Below are 20,486 nucleotides of genomic sequence, written 5' to 3'. Positions count from 1 at the left end.
TCAGTCGTCCTGCACACCTCGTAATTGTACACATGCGGGAGAGTCCCTGTCCCCAAAGTGTCTGAGTAACGCGGTGGATAATATGGAATCACCGGGAGACCGGAATGATAGAGGACGCGAGACTGTCTCCATCTGTATATTTTCACTGATATAATAACCACTAAACACGTGATGAAGAGAAAGGAAACTACAGCCAAAGCCAAGACTAAGAAGAAAGTCAGGTTGTCATTGTACTCCTTGTCGTGCGTAAAGTCAGTGAACTCCGAGAGCACTTCCGGAAAGCTGTCGGCCACCGCCACGTTAACATTGACTGTAGCTGAACGAGAGGGCTGTCCGTTGTCCTCCACTACAACAGTCAGCCTTTGTTTCACAGCATCTTTATCAGTGACTTGGCGGATAGTTCTTATTTCTCCATTCTGTAAGCCCACTTCAAACAGCGCCCTGTCTGTGGCTTTCTGTAGTTTATAGGAGAGCCAGGCATTCTGTCCAGAGTCCACATCAACAGCCACCACTTTACTGACCAGATAGCCCACCTCTGCTGAACGAGGCACCATTTCAGCCACCAGAGAGCCGCCAGTCTGGACTGGGTACAGAACCTGAGGTGCGTTGTCGTTCTGGTCCTGGACCAGTATTTTCACAGTCACGTTGCTACTGAGTGGAGGGGAGCCTCCATCCTGCGCTTTGACAACTAGTTGAAGTTGTTTGATTTGTTCATAATCAAAGGAACGTACTGCATGTAAAACTCCAGTGTCTGAGTTTATAGATATATAAGTAGAGACTGGACTACCGCTGATCTGTGTGTCTTCTAAGAGATAAGAGATTCTGGCGTTTTGATTCCAGTCAGAGTCACGTGCGCTGACAGCAAATATGGAAGTTCCGGGGGAATTGTTCTCAGTGACAGTGGCTGAATATGTAGATTTTTCGAATAATGGGGCATTATCATTTACGTCAGATATTCTAAGATACAATATCTTGGCGCTAGAGAGAGCAGGAGATCCCGAGTCAGTGGCTGTGATGGTTATGTTATATTCAGCAGTAGTTTCCCTATCAAAATGCTGATCTGAGACCAAATTGTAATAATTCGTTAAGGACGACTGTATTTTAAAGGGGAGCTTAGTATCTATTGTGCATGTTATCTGTCCATTTCTCTCTGAATCTGCGTCTTTGACATTTATTATTGCAATAGTGGTGCCGGGAGGGGCATCCTCAGACACAGGGCTGGAGAATGACATGATGTTAATAACAGGTGCGTTATCATTGACGTCAACAACTTCGATAATAACTTTACTGGTATCAGTTAGCCCTCCCTGGTCCATTGCCTCTACCCTGATCTCAAATTTCTTATCTTTTTCAAAATCTATCTGTCCCGACACAGTGATTACACCTGTCGTCTCATCGATTGTAAAAATATTTGCTATGTTCCCCTTTGACTGAGAAAACACGTATGTTATTTGTCCATTAGAACCACTGTCTGGATCACTTGCATTCAATGTGGTAATATAGGTCGTTTTAGGTGCGTTTTCCATCACACTAGCCTTGTAGACTGACTGGTTAAATACAGGAGCATTATCATTAACATCTAGAACAGTGACGTCTATATTTACTGTACCAGATCTCTGGGGAGTTCCACCGTCCACTGCCATCAGCTTTAGAGAGAGACGGGGATGCTCCTCTCTGTCTAACGGCTTCTGGAGCACCATTTCAGCATGCCTACTTCCGTCTGGATTAGCGTGTTGTTTCAATATGAAATTATCGTTGGGAGTTAAAACGTAATTTTGTAGACCATTGATACCTACATCAGAATCATCTGCGATTTTGAGCGGAAATTTTGCTCCGATTGAAGCTGATTCACTGATTTCAAATTGGATATCTTTACTCAGAAAAACAGGCGAGTGGTCATTTACATCTAAAATTTCCACAGTTACACGATGTAGTTCCATCGGATTCTCTAGAATGATCTCGAAGCTGAAGCTACACGGTGTGATGTCGCCACAAAGCTGCTCTCGGTCTATTCTCTCGTTCACAACTAGAATCCCTTTGTCTGTCTTCAGCTCGGTGTACTGGATGCTGTCTCCGGTCACAATACGGGCCCGGCCTGAACGGAGCCTTTTCAAATCCAAGCCCAGGTCTTGAGCTACGTTACCGATAAGAGATCCTTTCTTCATCTCCTCCGGTATAGAATACCGAATCTGGCCATTCACCATATTAACCAAATGAAGTAGGAAAACAAGGAGGCCAATTTGCCATCGCAGTCCACAATGCAAGCGCCATCTTACGCAACTGGAAATGAGAGATCCTCTCCGTGCCATCGTGAAGTAAATATAAATCCAGATAAAAGAAATATCCTCAGATGTAGAAAATAAAGCTTTAAATCTCGTTGAGATAAACTCCAGCCTGGCTTGTGTCTCAGCGAGTGATTTCGACGTCGCGCCCCACCTCGTATGAAGCACACAAGCTCTCCTCCCTGGTGTTAAAGCACAGTGGTAGGGGAGGGGAATCGACTGACTGAACACAATTATTTCCCCTGATCAACAGCGTCCCTTAGAGTCCAAAATAGGAACAATACAAGAGAAGAAAATAAGTAAATATATGTATATCACATAGTGAACAGAAAAGCAGCCATTGTCCCTATAGATTATTAATTATTACTTAATTAAGTTGACATTTCATAGTTAGGTTGACATTCCATAGTTTAAAAATAGTCAACTAGTATTCCTTGTTCAATAGATTCCCATTGTAAGTGGATCCATTCAAGTGGCCTCCTATTTCCTAATAGAGTCTGGTAAAGGTCGTTGAAGATAAAGCAAGGCGCTATCCCTGGTGCTGAAAACACCAGTTCATGTCACCATTGTTGTGTCATCCTCATCCGAAATAAAATGTATATGTGAGGGGGGTCTGGAGAAGACCATGGAATAAAGTAATATAAGGCAGAGCACTGTCCATGGTTCTGAAAATAAAATGCAGTGCAACATTGTTGGTTGACGAGAGCACTTCTAACCATATAAAACAAAGAAACAGCACAAGCCTATATGGGAAATATATCATACATGAGGCCAAAGTGAATTATCCTCAACTCACCTCTAGAGGAGAGTCTGGTTCATCCAGGATGCTCTTTTCACTCTGGATCCGCTGCATCGTCCCTGTAGAACTGGGGTCCATTATCAGAATGTTCTGACTACCAGCCATGCCGAACTTACAGTCACTCTTCCTGGAGTCAGTCGTCCTGCACACCTCGTAATTGTACACATGCGGGAGAGTCCCTGTCCCCAAAGTGTCTGAGTAACGCGGTGGATAATATGGAATCACCGGGAGACCGGAATGATAGAGGACGCGAGACTGTCTCCATCTGTATATTTTCACTGATATAATAACCACTAAACACGTGATGAAGAGAAAGGAAACTACAGCCAAAGCCAAGACTAAGAAGAAAGTCAGGTTGTCATTGTACTCCTTGTCGTGCGTAAAGTCAGTGAACTCCGAGAGCACTTCCGGGAAGCTGTCGGCCACCGCCACGTTAACATTGACTGTAGCTGAACGAGAGGGCTGTCCGTTGTCCTCCACTACAACAGTCAGCCTTTGTTTCACAGCATCTTTATCAGTGACTTGGCGGATAGTTCTTATTTCTCCATTCTGTAAGCCCACTTCAAACAGAGCCCTGTCTGTGGCTTTCTGTAGTTTATAGGAGAGCCAGGCATTCTGTCCAGAGTCCACATCAACAGCCACCACTTTAGTGACCAGATAGCCCACATCTGCTGAACGAGGCACCATTTCAGCCACCAGAGAGCCGCCAGTCTGGACTGGGTACAGAACCTGAGGTGCGTTGTCGTTCTGGTCCTGGATCAGTATTTTCACAGTCACGTTGCTACTGAGTGGAGGGGAGCCTCCATCCTGCGCTTTGACAACTAGTTGAAGTTGTTTGATTTGTTCATAATCAAAGGAACGTACTGCATGTAAAACTCCAGTGTCAGAGTTTATAGATATATAAGTAGAGACTGGACTACCACTGATCTGTGTGTCTTCTAGAAGATACGAGATTCTCGCGTTTTGATTCCAATCAGAGTCACGTGCGCTGACAGCAAATATTGAAATTCCGGGGGAATTATTCTCTGTGAGGTAGGCGGAATAGGTGGATTTATCAAACAATGGGGCGTTGTCATTTACATCAGAGATTCTAAGGTGTAAAATCCTTGTGGTACTGAGAGGAGGTGATCCCGAATCGGTGGCTGTTATGGTTATATTATATTCAGGAATAGTCTCTCGATCAAATAGCTGGTCTGATACCAAATTATAATAGTTGGTCAAGGACGACTGTATTTTAAAAGGAAGTTTTGTGTCTATAGAGCATGTTATCTGTCCATTTCTCTCTGAATCTGCATCTTTGACATTTATTAAAGCAATAGTGGTTCCAGGAGGGGCATCCTCAGACACAGGGCTGGAGAATGACATGATGTTAATAACAGGTGCGTTATCATTGACATCAGACACCTTGAGTATAATTTGACTTGTCCCCGTCAAACCTCCCAGGTCCTTTGCCTCAACCCGAACCTCGAATTTCTTATCTTTTTCATAATCAATCTGACCAGAGACAGATACTGTTCCAGTGCTCTCATCAATTGCGAATATATCAGCTATGCTCCCTTTCAGTTTAGAGAAGCAATATGTTATTTTTCCATTCGACCCACTGTCCGCATCTGTGGCATTTACCGTTGTGATATATGTGCCTTTAGAGGCGTTTTCCATCACACTAGCCTTGTAGACAGACTGGTTAAACACAGGAGCGTTATCATTTGCATCTAGAACAGTGACGTCTATATTTACTGTACCAGATCTCTGTGGAGTTCCACCGTCCACTGCTATCAGCTTTAGAGAGAGGCGGGGATGCTCCTCTCTGTCTAACGGTTTCTGAAGCACCATTTGAGCATGCCTACTTCCATCTGGATTAGCATGTTGTTTTAATATGAAATTGTCGTTGGGCGTTAAAACGTAGTTTTGCAATGCGTTCTGTCCCACATCAAGATCCTCTGCACTCTCTAATGGGAATTGTACTCCAACTGTAGCCGATTCGCTCATCTCAAAATGAATATCTTTACTTGGAAAAACAGGTGCATGGTCATTTACATCTACAATTTCCACAGTTACACGATGCAGTTCTATAGGATTCTCTAGAATGATCTCGAAGCTGAAGCTACACGGTGTGACGTCGCCACAAAGCTGCTCTCGGTCTATTCTCTCGTTCACGACTAGAATCCCTTTGTCTGTCTTCAGCTCGGTGTACTGAATGCTGTCTCCGGTCACGATACGGGCCCGGCCTGAACGGAGCCTTTTCAAATCCAAGCCCAGGTCTTGAGCTACGTTACCGACAAGAGATCCTTTCTTCATCTCCTCCGGTATAGAATACCGAATTTGGCAATCCACCATATTCGCCAAATACAAAAAGAAAACGAGCAGACCGAAGTACCATCGCAACCCACAGTGCAAACGCCATTTTAAGGCTTTGGGGATGAGAAATCCTTGACGTGTCATCATAAAAAATAATCCAGAGAAAAGAATGTCCTTATAGAAAATAACCACCACGGTTAAGGCTGGCTGAGATGTGTTCAAATCGTCTTCACTTTAACGTTTTCCACGTTCCAAGTGTTTTCGACGTCTCTCCCCTCCTCGCATTACACCCTCTTCACTCTGACGTTAAAGCGCAGCAATATGGGAGGGGATGTGAGTCACTGACACTGGACATGAATTGTTTTACTGATCAACAGCGTCCCTTAGAGCCCAAAGTGGGAACAATCAACAATACATAACAAAACCAAGTATATTAGTTTATATTCTGATCAAGTTAAGAACAGAACAGTCCATTGTATTGATCAAATATTCAATGTTATTAAATTCAGCCTTTTGTCATTCTGTGACAATAATATTTTTAATAAGTGGCCAAATAGGCTATTTATTGCATTTGACCCCTATAGTACTGGAATGACGTCACATTCTATAACGAATGGAAAGCAGTTGAAAGCAGTCTTACAATGTAAGGAGCTGTCCATGGTGCTGAAGAGGTTTGTTATAGGGAACCATGTTGATTTATCATACAATACAATTATATGCAAGAAAGAGCAACACAACTGAGGCAAATGTGAAAACCATCAACTCACCTCTAGAAACAAAATACTTATATTCCAAAGTTGTATATAGATCAGATAATTATTACAACAGTATCACTGTTTGAATCTAACACCAAGGAAGGACTCTATGTATGTTCCCTGAGAGGAGCTGTCCACAACGTGTGGTTCTGAAAATTCCCTACCAGCCCACTGTTAGATGGATGGGAATATTTATAACTTTATTCATAACTTGAAAGTATATTGAAAGGATATTGAAAGGCATATAACTGACGCCATATTTTGCACAATCACTGACGAATTAACTCACCTCCAGAGGAGAGACTGATTCATCTGAATGAGAACAAATTAGTGTTGTTTTATGGTATGACAAGTATCTACAAAACAATGCCATTTCTATCATATCTATGGCACTTTTTCTGTCCATCCCAACCACCAATATGCCAGTAGTGAAATCACAATGCAGGTGATTAGTGACGCCAAAGCAATACGATTAATCGATAGTGAAGAGAGGGACAAATGTAAGGTAATTCAGACATTTGGGCAAACAAGCTCTCATTAACCAAACATGCATAAAACGTGTGTGTGTGTGTGTGTGTGTGTGTGTGTGTGTGTGTGTGTGTGTGTGTGTGTGTGTGTGTGTGTGTGTGTGTGTCTGTGTGTGTCTGTGTGTGTGTGTGTGTGTGTGTGTGTGTGTGTGTGTGTGTGTGTGTGTGTGTGTGTGTGTGTGTGTGTGTGTGTGTGTGTGTGTGTGTGTGTGTGTGTGTAAGTGTGTGTAAGTGTGTTTATCTCATGTAAGTATGTGTACTACAGATTAGGATATTCCTTGAACCAGATACAGATAGTCCCCCAAAATATTCGTATCTAATCTCACGTTATTGTGTATAGTTTATGGGTCAACGTGATAGAGACAGGTGAAGTTAAGGTAATTGCAGCACAATGGACAGTGACAGAAGTTTTCTCAACTTCATTCCAAAGACATCAATCAAGAAGAGCATATAAGACGTACTTTTAGAACCATGCCACCATTTCAGACCATGGACAGCGACAGAGCAAAGCGCAGGTCGTCTCTCAGGCTGTCCATCCTTTTTAAACATCAGGAAACAATGGAATTGCAATCACCAATAACAACCACAAACCCCCCATTGTAGTTAAATCTGCTTTTTGTGTGCACAAAAAAGTACAGGTACTAGGCACCATATAGATTATACGGTACAGATAATAGCACAGACATAGATATTCATTCTAACTCACCAGTGTTGACATCTGTGAACCCATGGCTGACAGCTTCTCCCTCTGCAGAGTGTCGCCTCCATCTCCATCAACGCTCACCAAGCTTTGACTCATAGTAGGTCCCATATATTTTATGTCACTCTTCCTGGAGTCGGTCGTCCTGCACACCTCGTAATTGTACACATGCGGGAGAGTCCCTGTCCCCAAAGTGTCTGAGTAACGAGGTGGATAATATGGAATCACTGGGAGACCGGAATGATAGAGGACGCGAGACTGTCTCCATCTGTATATTTTCACGGATATAATAACCACTAAACACGTGATGAAGAGAAAGGAAACCACAGCCAAAGCCAAGACTAAGAAGAAAGTCAGGTTGTCATTGTACTCCTTGTCATGCGTAAAGTCAGTGAACTCCGAGAGCACTTCCGGGAAGCTGTCGGCCACCGCCACGTTAACATTGACTGTAGCTGAACGAGAGGGCTGTCCGTTGTCCTCCACTACAACAGTCAGCCTTTGTTTCACAGCATCTTTATCAGTGACTTGGCGGATAGTTCTTATTTCTCCATTCTGTAAGCCCACTTCAAACAGCGCCCTGTCTGTGGCTTTCTGTAGTTTATAGGAGAGCCAGGCATTCTGTCCAGAGTCCACATCAACAGCCACCACTTTAGTGACCAGATAGCCCACATCTGCTGAACGAGGCACCATTTCAGCCACCAGAGAGCCGCCAGTCTGGACTGGGTACAGAACCTGAGGTGCGTTGTCGTTCTGGTCCTGGATCAGTATTTTCACAGTCACGTTGCTACTGAGTGGAGGGGAGCCTCCATCCTGCGCTTTGATCACTAGGTGAAGCTGTTTGATTTGTTCATAATCAAAGGAACGTACTGCGTGTAAAACTCCAGTGTCTGAGTTTATAGATATATAAGTAGAGACTGGACTACCACTGATCTGTGTGTCTTCTAGGAGGTACGAGATTCTGGCGTTTTGATTCCAATCAGAGTCACGTGCGCTGACAGCAACTATTGAAATTCCGGGGGAATTATTCTCTGTGACGTGGGCAGAATAGGTGGATTTAGCAAACAGTGGGGCGTTGTCATTTACGTCAGAGATTCTAAGGTGTAATATCCTCGTGGTTGTGAGAGGGGGAGATCCCGAATCGGTGGCTGTTATCGTAATGTTGTAATCAGGAGTAGTCTCTCTATCAAAATACTGGTCTGATATCAAATTATAATAGCTGGTCAGGGACGACTGGATCTTAAATGGCAGTTCAGCGCCTAAAGAACAAGTTATCTGACCGTTTCTCTCTGAGTCTGCATCTTTCACGTTTATTACTGCAATAGTGGTGCCAGGAGGGGCATCCTCAGACACAGGGCTGGAGAATGACATGATGTTCATAACAGGTGCGTTATCGTTGACGTCAACAACTTCGATAACAACTTTACTGGTATCAGTTAAACCTCCCTTGTCCTTTGCTTCCACTCGGACCTCGTATTTTTTGTCTTTCTCGTAATCGATCTGCCCTGAAACAGATATTATCCCATTGGTCTCATCAATGACAAATATGTACGCCATATTCCCCTTCAGTTTAGAAAAAGTATAGGTTATTTCTCCGTTTGAACCACTGTCTGCGTCACTGGCATTCACGGTTGTGATATAAGTACCTTTCGGTGCGTTTTCCATGACAGTGGCCTTGTATACAGACTGGTTAAATACAGGAGCGTTATCATTAACATCTAGAACAGTGATGTCTATATTTACTGTACCAGATCTCTGAGGAGTTCCACCGTCCACTGCCATCAGCTTTAGAGAGAGACGGGGATGCTCCTCTCTGTCTAACGGTTTCTGCAGAATCATTTCAGCATATTTACTCCCGTCTGGATTTGCATGCTGTTTCAATATAAAATTATCGTTTGGAGTTAGAACATAGTTCTGTAGAGCATTAAGCCCAACATCAGAATCGTCCGCACTTTCAAGAGGAAATTTTGCTCCGATTGCAGCTGATTCACTGATTTCAAATAGAATATCCACAGTAGGGAAAGTGGGTGCGTGGTCATTAACGTCAATTATTTCGACAGTGACACGATGCAGTTCAATTGGATTCTCTAGAATGATCTCGAAGCTGAAGCTACATGGTGTGACGTCGCCACAAAGCTGCTCTCGGTCTATTCTCTCGTTCACGACTAGAATCCCTTTGTCTGTCTTCAGCTCGGTGTACTGGATGCTGTCTCCGGTCACGATACGGGCCCGGCCTGAACGGAGCCTTTTCAAATCCAACCCGAGGTCTTGAGCTACGTTACCGATAAGAGATCCTTTCTTCATCTCCTCCGGTATAGAATACCGAATCTGACCAGTGACGACATGACAGAAATAAAACAGAAATAACAGCACTTGCCATGTCGTTCCGCAGTACAAACGCCATTTTACGCACCGAGAACGTTGCGATTTTCCATGAGCCATCACAGAAAAAGATGAATTTCAAAAGCAAAAGAGTGAATATTGTAATCCAGTCGCAAAAAAATGCAAAAACACTATTTCAGTATAGAAATCCTCTTGGTGTTAAAGACCTTCCAGCGCATTAGAGAGGAGAATCTATCGAATGTGACTGTCGAGCCCCACCTCACGAAGCCTTGAATCTTTCCTCTGTTAACACAGTGATAGGGGAGGGAAATCTACTCTGACACGAGTGATTATAAATTATTTCACTGACCAACAGCGTCCCTTAGAGTCTAAAACATGAACATCAACAAATCACAGACAGAAAAAAAGATAATCTCAATCTTGGGTTGTGAGTATTTTAACAAACTGGCATTAGAGTGCTTCATTTATAACGAAAGCATGGAGAGCAGTGAGATTTGAAGTTTTTATCTTACTGACTTATTAAAAAAAATTACATTTAGAGAAAATAGTTGGATACAAATAGCTTAAAAGAGGAAGACAATCAGATGCTGTGTTTGTATGGTTGAACCATAACTATAATGACAAATTAATTAGGCTACACTGTTTGGTACAAACATAATAGGATTAATTGGCTTAGAAATGGAGTTGTGTGTCCCTCTGGTGCTGAAATAATTCATATATGACACTAGACTGTCAAAATCTATGAGTGGTAATGAATTCCATGTCATTGCAGTAATAGAAAGGTATACGTGCATTATCAAAGTTGCACGTTTGATGTTGGTTTCTATAAGGCAAAATGCTTCTATTCCAAAGTTGTATAGATCAGTAGAGAACTGTAACAACAGGGTCACTGGTTGAATCTAACACACGAAGCTCCCTGAGGGGAGCTGTCCACAATGTGTGGTGCTGAAAATATTTTACCAGCCCACTGTTAGATAGATGGAAAGTAGGCCACTAACATTTGTAACTTGAAAGGATATTGAAAGGCGTATAACTGATGCAACATTTTGCATAATCACAAATAAATGAACTCACCTCTAGAGGAGAGTCTGGTTCATCGAGGATGCTCTTTTCACTCTGGATCCGCTGCATCGTCCCTGTAGAACTGGGGTCCATTATCAGAATGTTCTGACTACCAGCCATGCCGAACTTACAGTCACTCTTCCTGGAGTCAGTCGTCCTGCACACCTCGTAATTGTACACATGCGGGAGAGTCCCTGTCCCCAAAGTGTCTGAGTAACGAGGTGGATAATATGGAATCACCGGGAGACCTGAATGATAGAGGACGCGAGACTGTCTCCATCTGTATATTTTCACTGATATAATAACCACTAAACACGTGATGAAGAGAAAGGAAACTACAGCCAAAGCCAAGACTAAGAAGAAAGTCAGGTTGTCATTGTACTCCTTGTCGTGCGTAAAGTCAGTGAACTCCGAGAGCACTTCAGGGAAGCTGTCGGCCACCGCCACGTTAACATTGACTGTAGCTGAACGAGAGGGCTGTCCGTTGTCCTCCACTACAACAGTCAGCCTTTGTTTCACAGCATCTTTATCAGTGACTTGGCGGATAGTTCTTATTTCTCCATTCTGTAAGCCCACTTCAAACAGCGCCCTGTCTGTGGCTTTCTGTAGTTTATAGGAGAGCCAGGCATTCTGTCCAGAGTCCACATCAACAGCCACCACTTTAGTGACCAGATAGCCCACATCTGCTGAACGAGGCACCATTTCAGCCACCAGAGAGCCGCCAGTCTGGACTGGGTACAGAACCTGAGGTGCGTTGTCGTTCTGGTCCTGGATCAGTATTTTCACAGTCACGTTGCTACTGAGTGGAGGGGAGCCTCCATCCTGCGCTTTGACAACTAGTTGAAGTTGTTTGATTTGTTCATAATCAAAGGAGCGCACTGCGTGTAAAACTCCAGTGTCAGAGTTTATAGATAAATAAGTAGAGACTGGACTACCACTGATCTGTGTGTCTTCTAAGAGATAAGAGATTCTCGCATTTTGATTCCAATCAGAGTCACATGCGCTGACAGCAAATATGGAAGTTCCGGGGGAATTATTCTCTGTGACGTAGGCTGAATATGTAGATTTTTCGAATAATGGGGCATTATCATTTACGTCAGATATTCTAAGATACAATATCTTGGCGCTAGAGAGAGCAGGAGATCCCGAGTCGGTGGCTGTGATGGTTATGTTATATTCAGCAGTAGTTTCCCTATCAAAATGCTGATCTGAGACCAAATTGTAATAATTCGTTAAGGACGACTGTATTTTAAAGGGGAGCTTGGTATATATTGCGCACGTTATCTGTCCATTTCTCTATGAATCTGCGTCTTTGACATTTATTATAGCAATAGTGGTGCTGGGAGGGGCATCCTCAGACACAGGGCTGGAGAATGACATGATGTTAATAACAGGTGCGTTATCATTGACGTCAACAACTTCGATAATAACTTTACTGGTATCAGTTAGGCCTCCCTGGTCCATTGCCTCTACCCTGATCTCAAATTTCTTATCTTTTTCAAAATCTATCTGTCCCGACACAGTGATTACACCTGTCATCGCATCGATTGTAAAACTATTTGCTATGTTCCCCTTTGACTGAGAAAACACGTATGTTATTTGTCCATTAGAACCACTGTCTGGATCACTTGCATTCAATGTGGTAATATAGGTAGTTTTAGGTGCGTTTTCCATCACACTAGCCTTGTAGACTGATTGATTAAATAAAGGAGCGTTATCATTTGCATCTAGAACAGTTATTTCTATATTTACTGTACCAGATCTCTGCGGAGTTCCACCGTCCACTGCCATCAGCTTTAGAGAGAGACGGGGATGCTCCTCTCTGTCTAACGGCTTCTGGAGCACCATTTCAGCATGCCTACTTCCGTCTGGATTAGCGTGTTGTTTCAATATGAAATTATCGTTGGGAGTTAAAACGTAATTTTGTAGACCATTGATACCTACATCAGAATCATCTGCGATTTTGAGCGGAAATTTTGCTCCGATTGAAGCTGATTCGCTGATTTCAAATTGGATATCTTTACTCAGAAAAAGAGGTGCATGGTCATTTACATCTAAAATTTCGACAGTGACACGATGCAGTTCCATGGGATTCTCTAGAATGATCTCGAAGCTGAAGCTACACGGTGTGACGTCGCCACAAAGCTGCTCTCGGTCTATTCTCTCGTTCACAACTAGAATCCCTTTGTCTGTCTTCAGCTCGGTGTACTGAATGCTGTCTCCGGTCACGATACGGGCCCGGCCTGAACGGAGCCTTTTCAAATCCAAGCCCAGGTCTTGAGCTACGTTACCGATAAGAGATCCTTTCTTCATCTCCTCCGGGATGGAATATCGAATCTGGCCATTCACCATGTTAACCAAATGCAGTAGGAAAACAAGGAGGCCAATTTGCCATCGCAGTCCACAGTGCAAGCGCCATCTTTTGCAACTGGGAACGAGAGATCCTCTCCGTGCCATCGTGAAGTAACAATAAATCCAGATAAAAGAAATATCCTCAGATGTAGAAAATAAACAGCATAGAGCCTGGTTAACTGCAACAGCCCTTTGCACGATTGTGTCCTATACTGTCTGAGCGAGTGATTTCAACGCCCCACCTCGCATGAAGCACACTAGCTCTCCTCCCTGGTGTTAAAGCGCAGTGGTAGGGGAGGGGAATCGACTGACTGAACACAATTATTTCCCCTGATCAACAGCGTCCCTTAGAGTCCAAAATAGGAACAATACAAGAGAAAAAAAGTAAATATATGTATATCACATAGTGAAATGAAAAGCAGCCATTGTCCCTATAGATTATTAATTATTACTTAATTAAGTTGACATGTCATAGTTAGGTTGACATTCCATAGTTTCAAAAATAGTCAACTAGTATTCCTTGTTCAATAGATTCCCATTGTAAGTGTATCCATTCAAGTGGCCTCCTATTTCCTAATAGACTCTGGTAAAGGCTGTTGAAGATAAAGCAAGGCGCTATCCCTGGTGCTGAAAACACCAGTTCAGGTCACCATCGTTGAGTGATACGAAAGCTAATTTAAACGTGAGGGGGGGAGGGGGGGGGGGGGTCTGGTGAAGGCCATGGAATAAAGTAATATAAGGCAGAGCACTGTCCATGGTTCTGAAAATAAGATGCAGTGCAACATTGTTGGTTGACGAGAGCAATTCTAACCATATAAAACAAAGAAACAACACAAGCCTATATGGGAAATATATCATACATGAGGCCAAAGTGAATTATCCTCAACTCACCTCTAGAGGAGAGTCTGGTTCATCCAGGATGCTCTTTTCACTCTGGATCCGCTGCATCGTCCCTGTAGAACTGGGGTCCATTATCAGAATGTTCTGACTACCAGCCATGCCGAACTTACAGTCACTCTTCCTGGAGTCAGTCGTCCTGCACACCTCGTAATTGTACACATGCGGGAGAGTCCCTGTCCCCAAAGTGTCTGAGTAACGAGGTGGATAATATGGAATCACCGGGAGACCGGAATGATAGAGGACGCGAGACTGTCTCCATCTGTATATCTTCACTGATATAATAACCGCTAAACACGTGATGAAGAGAAAGGAAACTACAGCCAAAGCCAAGACTAAGAAGAAAGTCAGGTTGTCATTGTACTCCTTGTCGTGCGTAAAGTCAGTGAACTCCGAGAGCACTTCAGGGAAGCTGTCGGCCACCGCCACGTTAACATTGACTGTAGCTGAACGAGAGGGCTGTCCGTTGTCCTCCACTACAACAGTCAGCCTTTGTTTCACAGCATCTTTATCAGTGACTTGGCGGATAGTTCTTATTTCTCCATTCTGTAAGCCCACTTCAAACAGCGCCCTGTCTGTGGCTTTCTGTAGTTTATAGGAGAGCCAGGCATTCTGTCCAGAGTCCACATCAACAGCCACCACTTTAGTGACCAGATAGCCCACATCTGCTGAACGAGGCACCATTTCAGCCACCAGAGAGCCACCAGTCTGGACTGGGTACAGAACCTGAGGTGCGTTGTCGTTCTGGTCCTGGATCAGTATTTTCACAGTCACGTTGCTACTGAGTGGAGGGGAGCCTCCATCCTGCGCTTTGATCACTAGTTGAAGTTGTTTGATTTGTTCATAATCAAAGGAACGTACTGCATGTAAAACTCCAGTGTCAGAGTTTATAGATATATAAGTAGAGACTGGACTACCACTGATCTGTGTGTCTTCTAGAAGATACGAGATTCTCGCGTTTTGATTCCAATCAGAGTCACGTGCGCTGACAGCAAATATAGAAATTCCGGGGGAATTATTCTCTGTGATGTGGGCAGAATAGGTGGATTTATCGAACAATGGGGCGTTGTCATTCACGTCAGAGATTCTAAGGTGTAATATCATCGCGCTAGAGAGGGGAGGAGATCCCGAATCGGTGGCTGTTATGGTTATATTATATTCAGGAATAGTCTCTCGATCAAATCGCTGGTCTGATATCAAATTATAATAGTTGGTCAAGGACGACTGTATTTTAAAAGGAAGTTTTGCATCTATAGAGCATGTTATGTGTCCATTTTTCTCTGAATCTGCATCTTTGACATTTATTAAAGCAATAGTGGTTCCAGGAGGGGCATCCTCAGACACAGGGCTGGAGAATGACATGGTGTTAATAACAGGTGCGTTATCATTGACATCAGACACCTCAAGTATAATTTGACTTGTCCCTGTCAAACCTCCCAGGTCCTTTGCCTCAACCCGAACCTCAAATTTCTTATCTTTTTCATAATCAATCTGACCAGAGACAGATACTGTTCCAGTGCTCTCGTCAATTGTGAATATATCAGCTATGCTCCCTTTCAGTTTAGAGAAGCAATATGTTATTTTTCCATTTGACCCACTGTCCGCATCTGTGGCATTTACTGTTGTGATATATGTGCCTTTAGAGGCGTTTTCCATCACAGTAGCCTTGTAGACAGACTGGTTAAACACAGGAGCGTTATCATTAACATCTAGAACAGTGATGTCTATATTTACTGTACCAGATCTCTGTGGAGTTCCACCGTCCACTGCTATCAGCTTTAGAGAGAGACGGGGATGCTCCTCTCTGTCTAACGGTTTCTGAAGCACCATTTGAGCATGCCTACTTCCATCTGGATTCGAACGTTGTTTTAATATGAAATTGTCGTTGGGCGTTAAAATGTAGTTTTGCAATGCGTTCTGTCCCACATCAAGATCCTCTGCACTCTCTAATGGAAATTGTACTCCAACTGTAGCTGATTCGCTCATCTCAAAATGAATATCTTTACTTGGAAAAACAGGCGCATGGTCATTAACATCTAGAATTTCAACAGTTACCTGATGCAGTTCCAAAGGATTCTCTAGAATGATCTCGAAGCTGAAGCTACACGGTGTGACGTCGCCACAAAGCTGCTCTCGGTCTATTTTCTCGTTCACGACTAGAATCCCTTTGTCTGTCTTCAGCTCGGTGTACTGAATGCTGTCTCCGGTCACGATACGGGCCCGGCCAGAACGGAGCCTTTTCAAATCCAAGCCCAGGTCTTGAGCTACGTTACCGATAAGGGATCCTTTCTTCATCTCCTCCGGTATAGAATACCGAATCTGGCCATTCACCATATTAACCAAATGAAGTAGGAAAACAAGGAGGCCAATTTGCCATCGCAGTCCACAATGCAAGCGCCATCTTACGCAACTGGAAATGAGAGATCCTCTCCGTGTCATCGTGAAGTAAATATAAATCCAGATAAAAGAAATATCCTCAGATGTAGAAAATAAAGCTTTAAATCTCGTTGAGATAAACTCCAGCCTGGCTTGTGTCTCAGCGAGTGATTTTGACGTCGCGCCCCACCTCGTATGAAGCACACAAGCTCTCCTCCCTGGTGTTAAAGCACAGTGGTAGGGGAGGGGAATCGACTGACTGAACACAATTATTTCCCCTGATCAACAGCGTCCCTTAGAGTCCAAAATAGGAACAATACAAGAGAAAAAAATAAGTAAATATATGTATATTACATAGTGAACAGAAACGCAGCCGTTGTCCCTATAGATTATTAATTATTACTTAATTAAGTTGACATTCCATAGTTTCAAAAAAGAGATGTCAACATGTGTTCCTTGACCAAAAGATTCCTATTGTAATGCTAACAGAAAAAAGCATTTCATATAAAAGTATTCTGTATTTTTGTATGACAACTAATAAAGAGACTTGGTAAAGGGCCTTGAAGATAAAGCTAGGCGCTATCCGTGGTGCTGAAAACACCAGTTCAGGTCACCTTTGTTGAGTCATCCTCATCCGAAAGCAAATTTAAACATGAGGGGGGTCTGGTGAAGGCCATGGAATAAAGTAATATAAGAGAAAGGAAACTACAGCCAAAGCCAAGACTAAGTCAAAAGTCAGGTTGTCATTGTACTCCTGCTGACCATGTGAGCAATTCAGCACCATGGACAGAGACAGGGGTTATCTTGACAACACTAACGGCACCACACAAGAAGAGCATAGAACACTTCACCATGTCAGCAGTTCAGCACCACGGACAGAGACAGGGGTTATCTTGACAACACTAACGGCACCACACAAGAAGAGCATAGAAAACGTCACCATGACAGCAGTTCAGCACCACGGACAGATACAGGGGTTATCTTGACAACACTAACGGCACCACACAAGAAGAGCATAGAACACCTCACCATGTCAGCAGTTCAGCACCACGGACAGAGACAGGGTTTATCTTGACAACACTAACGGCACCACACAAGAAGAGCATAGTACACTTCACAATTTCAGCAGTTCAGCACCACGGACAGCGACAGAACAAAATGCCCTTTGAGCTCAGCATTGATATGTTATGGCATGTTCTGTTGTGTACATTATAGTAGACAAAGCCTCTAACTCACCAGTGTTGACATCTGTGAACCCACGGCTGTTAGCTTCTCCCTCTGCAGAGTGTCTCCTCCATCTCCATCAACGCTCACCAAACTTTGACTCATAGGTCCCATATATTTGATGTCACTCTTCCTGGAGTCAGTCGTCCTGCACACCTCGTAATTGTACACATGTGGGAGAGTCCCTGTCCCCAAAGTGTCTGAGTAACGCGGTGGATAATATGGAATCACCGGGAGACCGGAATGATAGAGGACGCGAGACTGTCTCCATCTGTATATTTTCACTGATATAATAACCACTAAACACGTGATGAAGAGAAAGGAAACTACAGCCAAAGCCAAGACTAAGAAGAAAGTCAGGTTGTCATTGTACTCCTTGTCGTGCGTAAAGTCAGTGAACTCCGAGAGCACTTCTGGGAAGCTGTCAGCCACCGCCACGTTAACATTGACTGTAGCTGAACGAGAGGGCTGTCCGTTGTCCTCCACTACAACAGTCAGCCTTTGTTTCACAGCATCTTTATCAGTGACTTGGCGGATAGTTCTTATTTCTCCATTCTGTAAGCCCACTTCAAACAGCGCCCTGTCTGTGGCTTTCTGTAGTTTATAGGAGAGCCAGGCATTCTGTCCAGAGTCCACATCAACAGCCACCACTTTAGTGACCAGATAGCCCACATCTGCTGAACGAGGCACCATTTCAGCCACCAGAGAGCCGCCAGTCTGGACTGGGTACAGAACCTGAGGTGCGTTGTCGTTCTGGTCCTGGACGTGTATGAGAACTGTTGTGTTACTACTCAGAGGTGGGGAGCCTCCATCTTGAGCCTTAACTAGTATTTTGAACTGTTTGACTTGTTCATAGTCCAGTGAGCGCACAGAGTGAATCACACCGTTTTCAGCATTGATGGAGAAATAAGTGGAGACAGGGTTTCCGTTCACTTCACCGTCGATTAGATAATAAGATATACGTGCATTCTGGCCCTTATCTGGGTCTGTGGCTTGTATCCGCAGTACCGAGACACCCGGGGAATTGTTTTCCATTACATCAGTGCTGTATACATTTTGACTGAAAGCTGGGGCGTTATCGTTGACATCAGTGACGTCTAACACAATTGTTTTTATGTTTGATAAGGCAGGCGAGCCCTCGTCTGTGGCAGTTAGAGTAATGTTATAACTGGACATTCGTTCCCGGTCAAGAGTTTTGTCGGTTACCAGCGTGTAATAACTTCGGAGAGATGTCTTAATTTTAAAAGGAAGGTTTTCGTCAACTGTCAAACGCACTTGTCCGTTTTGACCAGAGTCTACATCCTGTACACTTATAAGCGCCACAACCGTGCCTGGAACAGACTCTTCTGAGATTTTCCCGGCAAAGGAAGTCATACTGAGGGTCGGGTTATTATCATTCACATCTACTACGTCTACAATCAATTTACTGATACCTGTCAGGCCCCCTGGGTCTCTAGCGTGAAGGTTTATTTCGTAATGCTGCGTGGTCTCGTAATCTATGGCACCTGTTAGTTTAACCTCCCCGGTGTGGGGATCTATTTGAAAGGCAGGCGGGGACCCCTCCTCCATATGAGTAAAGGAGTAAGTAACATGGCCATTAGACCCTTGATCTGCATCCACAGCGCTTACCTTTGTAATAACTGTACCCCTAAGCGCATCCTCTGAAACGGAGGCTTTATATAAAGACTCGGCGAAAACAGGTGCGTTGTCATTCGCGTCCAGAACATTAATGTGTATCTTGACAGTTCCAGACCTTTGTGGGTCTCCGCCATCAACCGCTGTTAATATCAGAGTATATTCGCTCTGTTTCTCACGATCCAGCATCGACTGAAGCACCATCTCCGTATATTTACTCCCATCCGCCCGACTATGCTGTTTCAAAACGATCCGTTGGCTGGAGAGAATAGCTCTGCAGAGAATTCATGCCGACGTCGGGATCGGCTGCGCCATCGAGCAAAAACACCGTGCCTATCGGTGCCAGCTCACTTATTTCCAAATTAATATCTTTTTTGGAAAACGCCGGCGCGTGATCGTTAATATCTTGAATTTCAACGGTAATGGAAAACAATTCAAGTGGATCCTCGAGGACAATTTCTAGGCTGAAGCTGCAGGGAGATCTCTGGCCGCAGAGCTTTTCTCTGTCTATCCGTTCGCCGACGACGAGGTGCCCTTTGTTCTGATTCAGCGCGACGTACCGCGCGTTGCCGTCTATTACGAGCCGCGCCCGGCCAGAAACCAACCGTTTAACGTCCAGACCCAGGTCCTTCGCCGCGTCTCCGATAAACAGCCCCTTTCTCATCTCCTCCGGTATGGAGTAACGAATCTGTCCGCTCACCGCACCGAGTACGCAGACGAGCAAAATGGAGACGAGCAGTTGCCTCCTCCGACCGCAGCCTACCCCGCTGCTCCACGACATGTCCACGGCTTTACCGATAAAACATATAAATAATCCAATTCAAAGAGAGGGGGAAATCCAATGACCGACGTGTGTATCTCAAAATACAGTCTTCAGTTATTTGCCAAAATCCATGGAAAAGCAACATCAACATCAACATTCAATGGAGATGCACATAGTCTTCTCTTATTCCCCTCAATGGCGCACGGTCAGTGTGCAGCCAGCACGCTATACGCCCATGTTGCAGACTCCTTGGGCAACAGCACCACTTAGAGTGAGTGCATAGAACAGCATCAACAGCTATCAGCAGTGCCACTCACTATGGGTCTATGTTTCACTCTCCAGTCTCACCTATACGCTGAGGTCACGAAACCCTGAAGGGGAATGCCATCCATATAGTATGGTCTTCCTGTGCCCCAGGGCAGTTCAGTCAGTATACTTGTCAACATGCACCCACTCTCCTAAAGCTAGAAATCTAC

General features: G+C 44.1%; 2 protein-coding genes and 2 pseudogenes across 4 annotated transcripts; all 4 read right to left on the bottom strand.

Moving 5' to 3' along the window:
• On the bottom strand, positions 1 to 9,800 carry LOC311242491 (protocadherin gamma-A10-like; the record flags this gene model as incomplete). The annotated part of the gene is made up of 4 exons (XM_084331454.1): positions 1 to 9; positions 192 to 620; positions 3,079 to 3,231; positions 7,515 to 9,800. The coding sequence occupies 4 exons, from the start codon at positions 9,798 to 9,800 to the stop codon at positions 1 to 3; spliced, it is 2,877 nt and encodes a 958-aa protein (XP_084187580.1).
• Positions 9,801 to 10,562: 762 nt separating this feature from the next.
• Positions 10,563 to 13,115, bottom strand: LOC311242489 (protocadherin gamma-A1-like; annotated as a pseudogene). The gene is made up of 2 exons: positions 10,760 to 13,115; positions 10,563 to 10,573 (listed from the first exon to the last, which is right to left on the bottom strand). The product of its transcript is annotated as a protocadherin gamma-A1-like (transcript).
• Positions 13,116 to 13,997: 882 nt separating this feature from the next.
• Positions 13,998 to 16,346, bottom strand: LOC311242335 (protocadherin gamma-A10-like; the record flags this gene model as incomplete). The annotated part of the gene is made up of 1 exon (XM_084331283.1): positions 13,998 to 16,346. One exon carries the CDS (start codon positions 16,344 to 16,346, stop codon positions 13,998 to 14,000), a length of 2,349 nt encoding a protein of 782 aa, XP_084187409.1.
• A 1,269-nt stretch (positions 16,347 to 17,615) lies between these two features.
• Positions 17,616 to 20,028, bottom strand: LOC311242488 (protocadherin gamma-A11-like; annotated as a pseudogene). The gene has a single exon. The product of its transcript is annotated as a protocadherin gamma-A11-like (transcript).
• Between the last annotated feature and the right edge of the window lie 458 nt (positions 20,029 to 20,486).

Source organism: Notolepis coatsorum, assembly GCF_963971535.1.
Source record: "Notolepis coatsorum genome assembly, chromosome: 16".
Lineage (NCBI taxonomy): Eukaryota > Metazoa > Chordata > Actinopteri > Aulopiformes > Paralepididae > Notolepis > Notolepis coatsorum.
The sequence above is the reverse complement of the archived record's forward strand: the minus strand, read 5'-3'. Positions and strand labels throughout refer to the sequence as shown.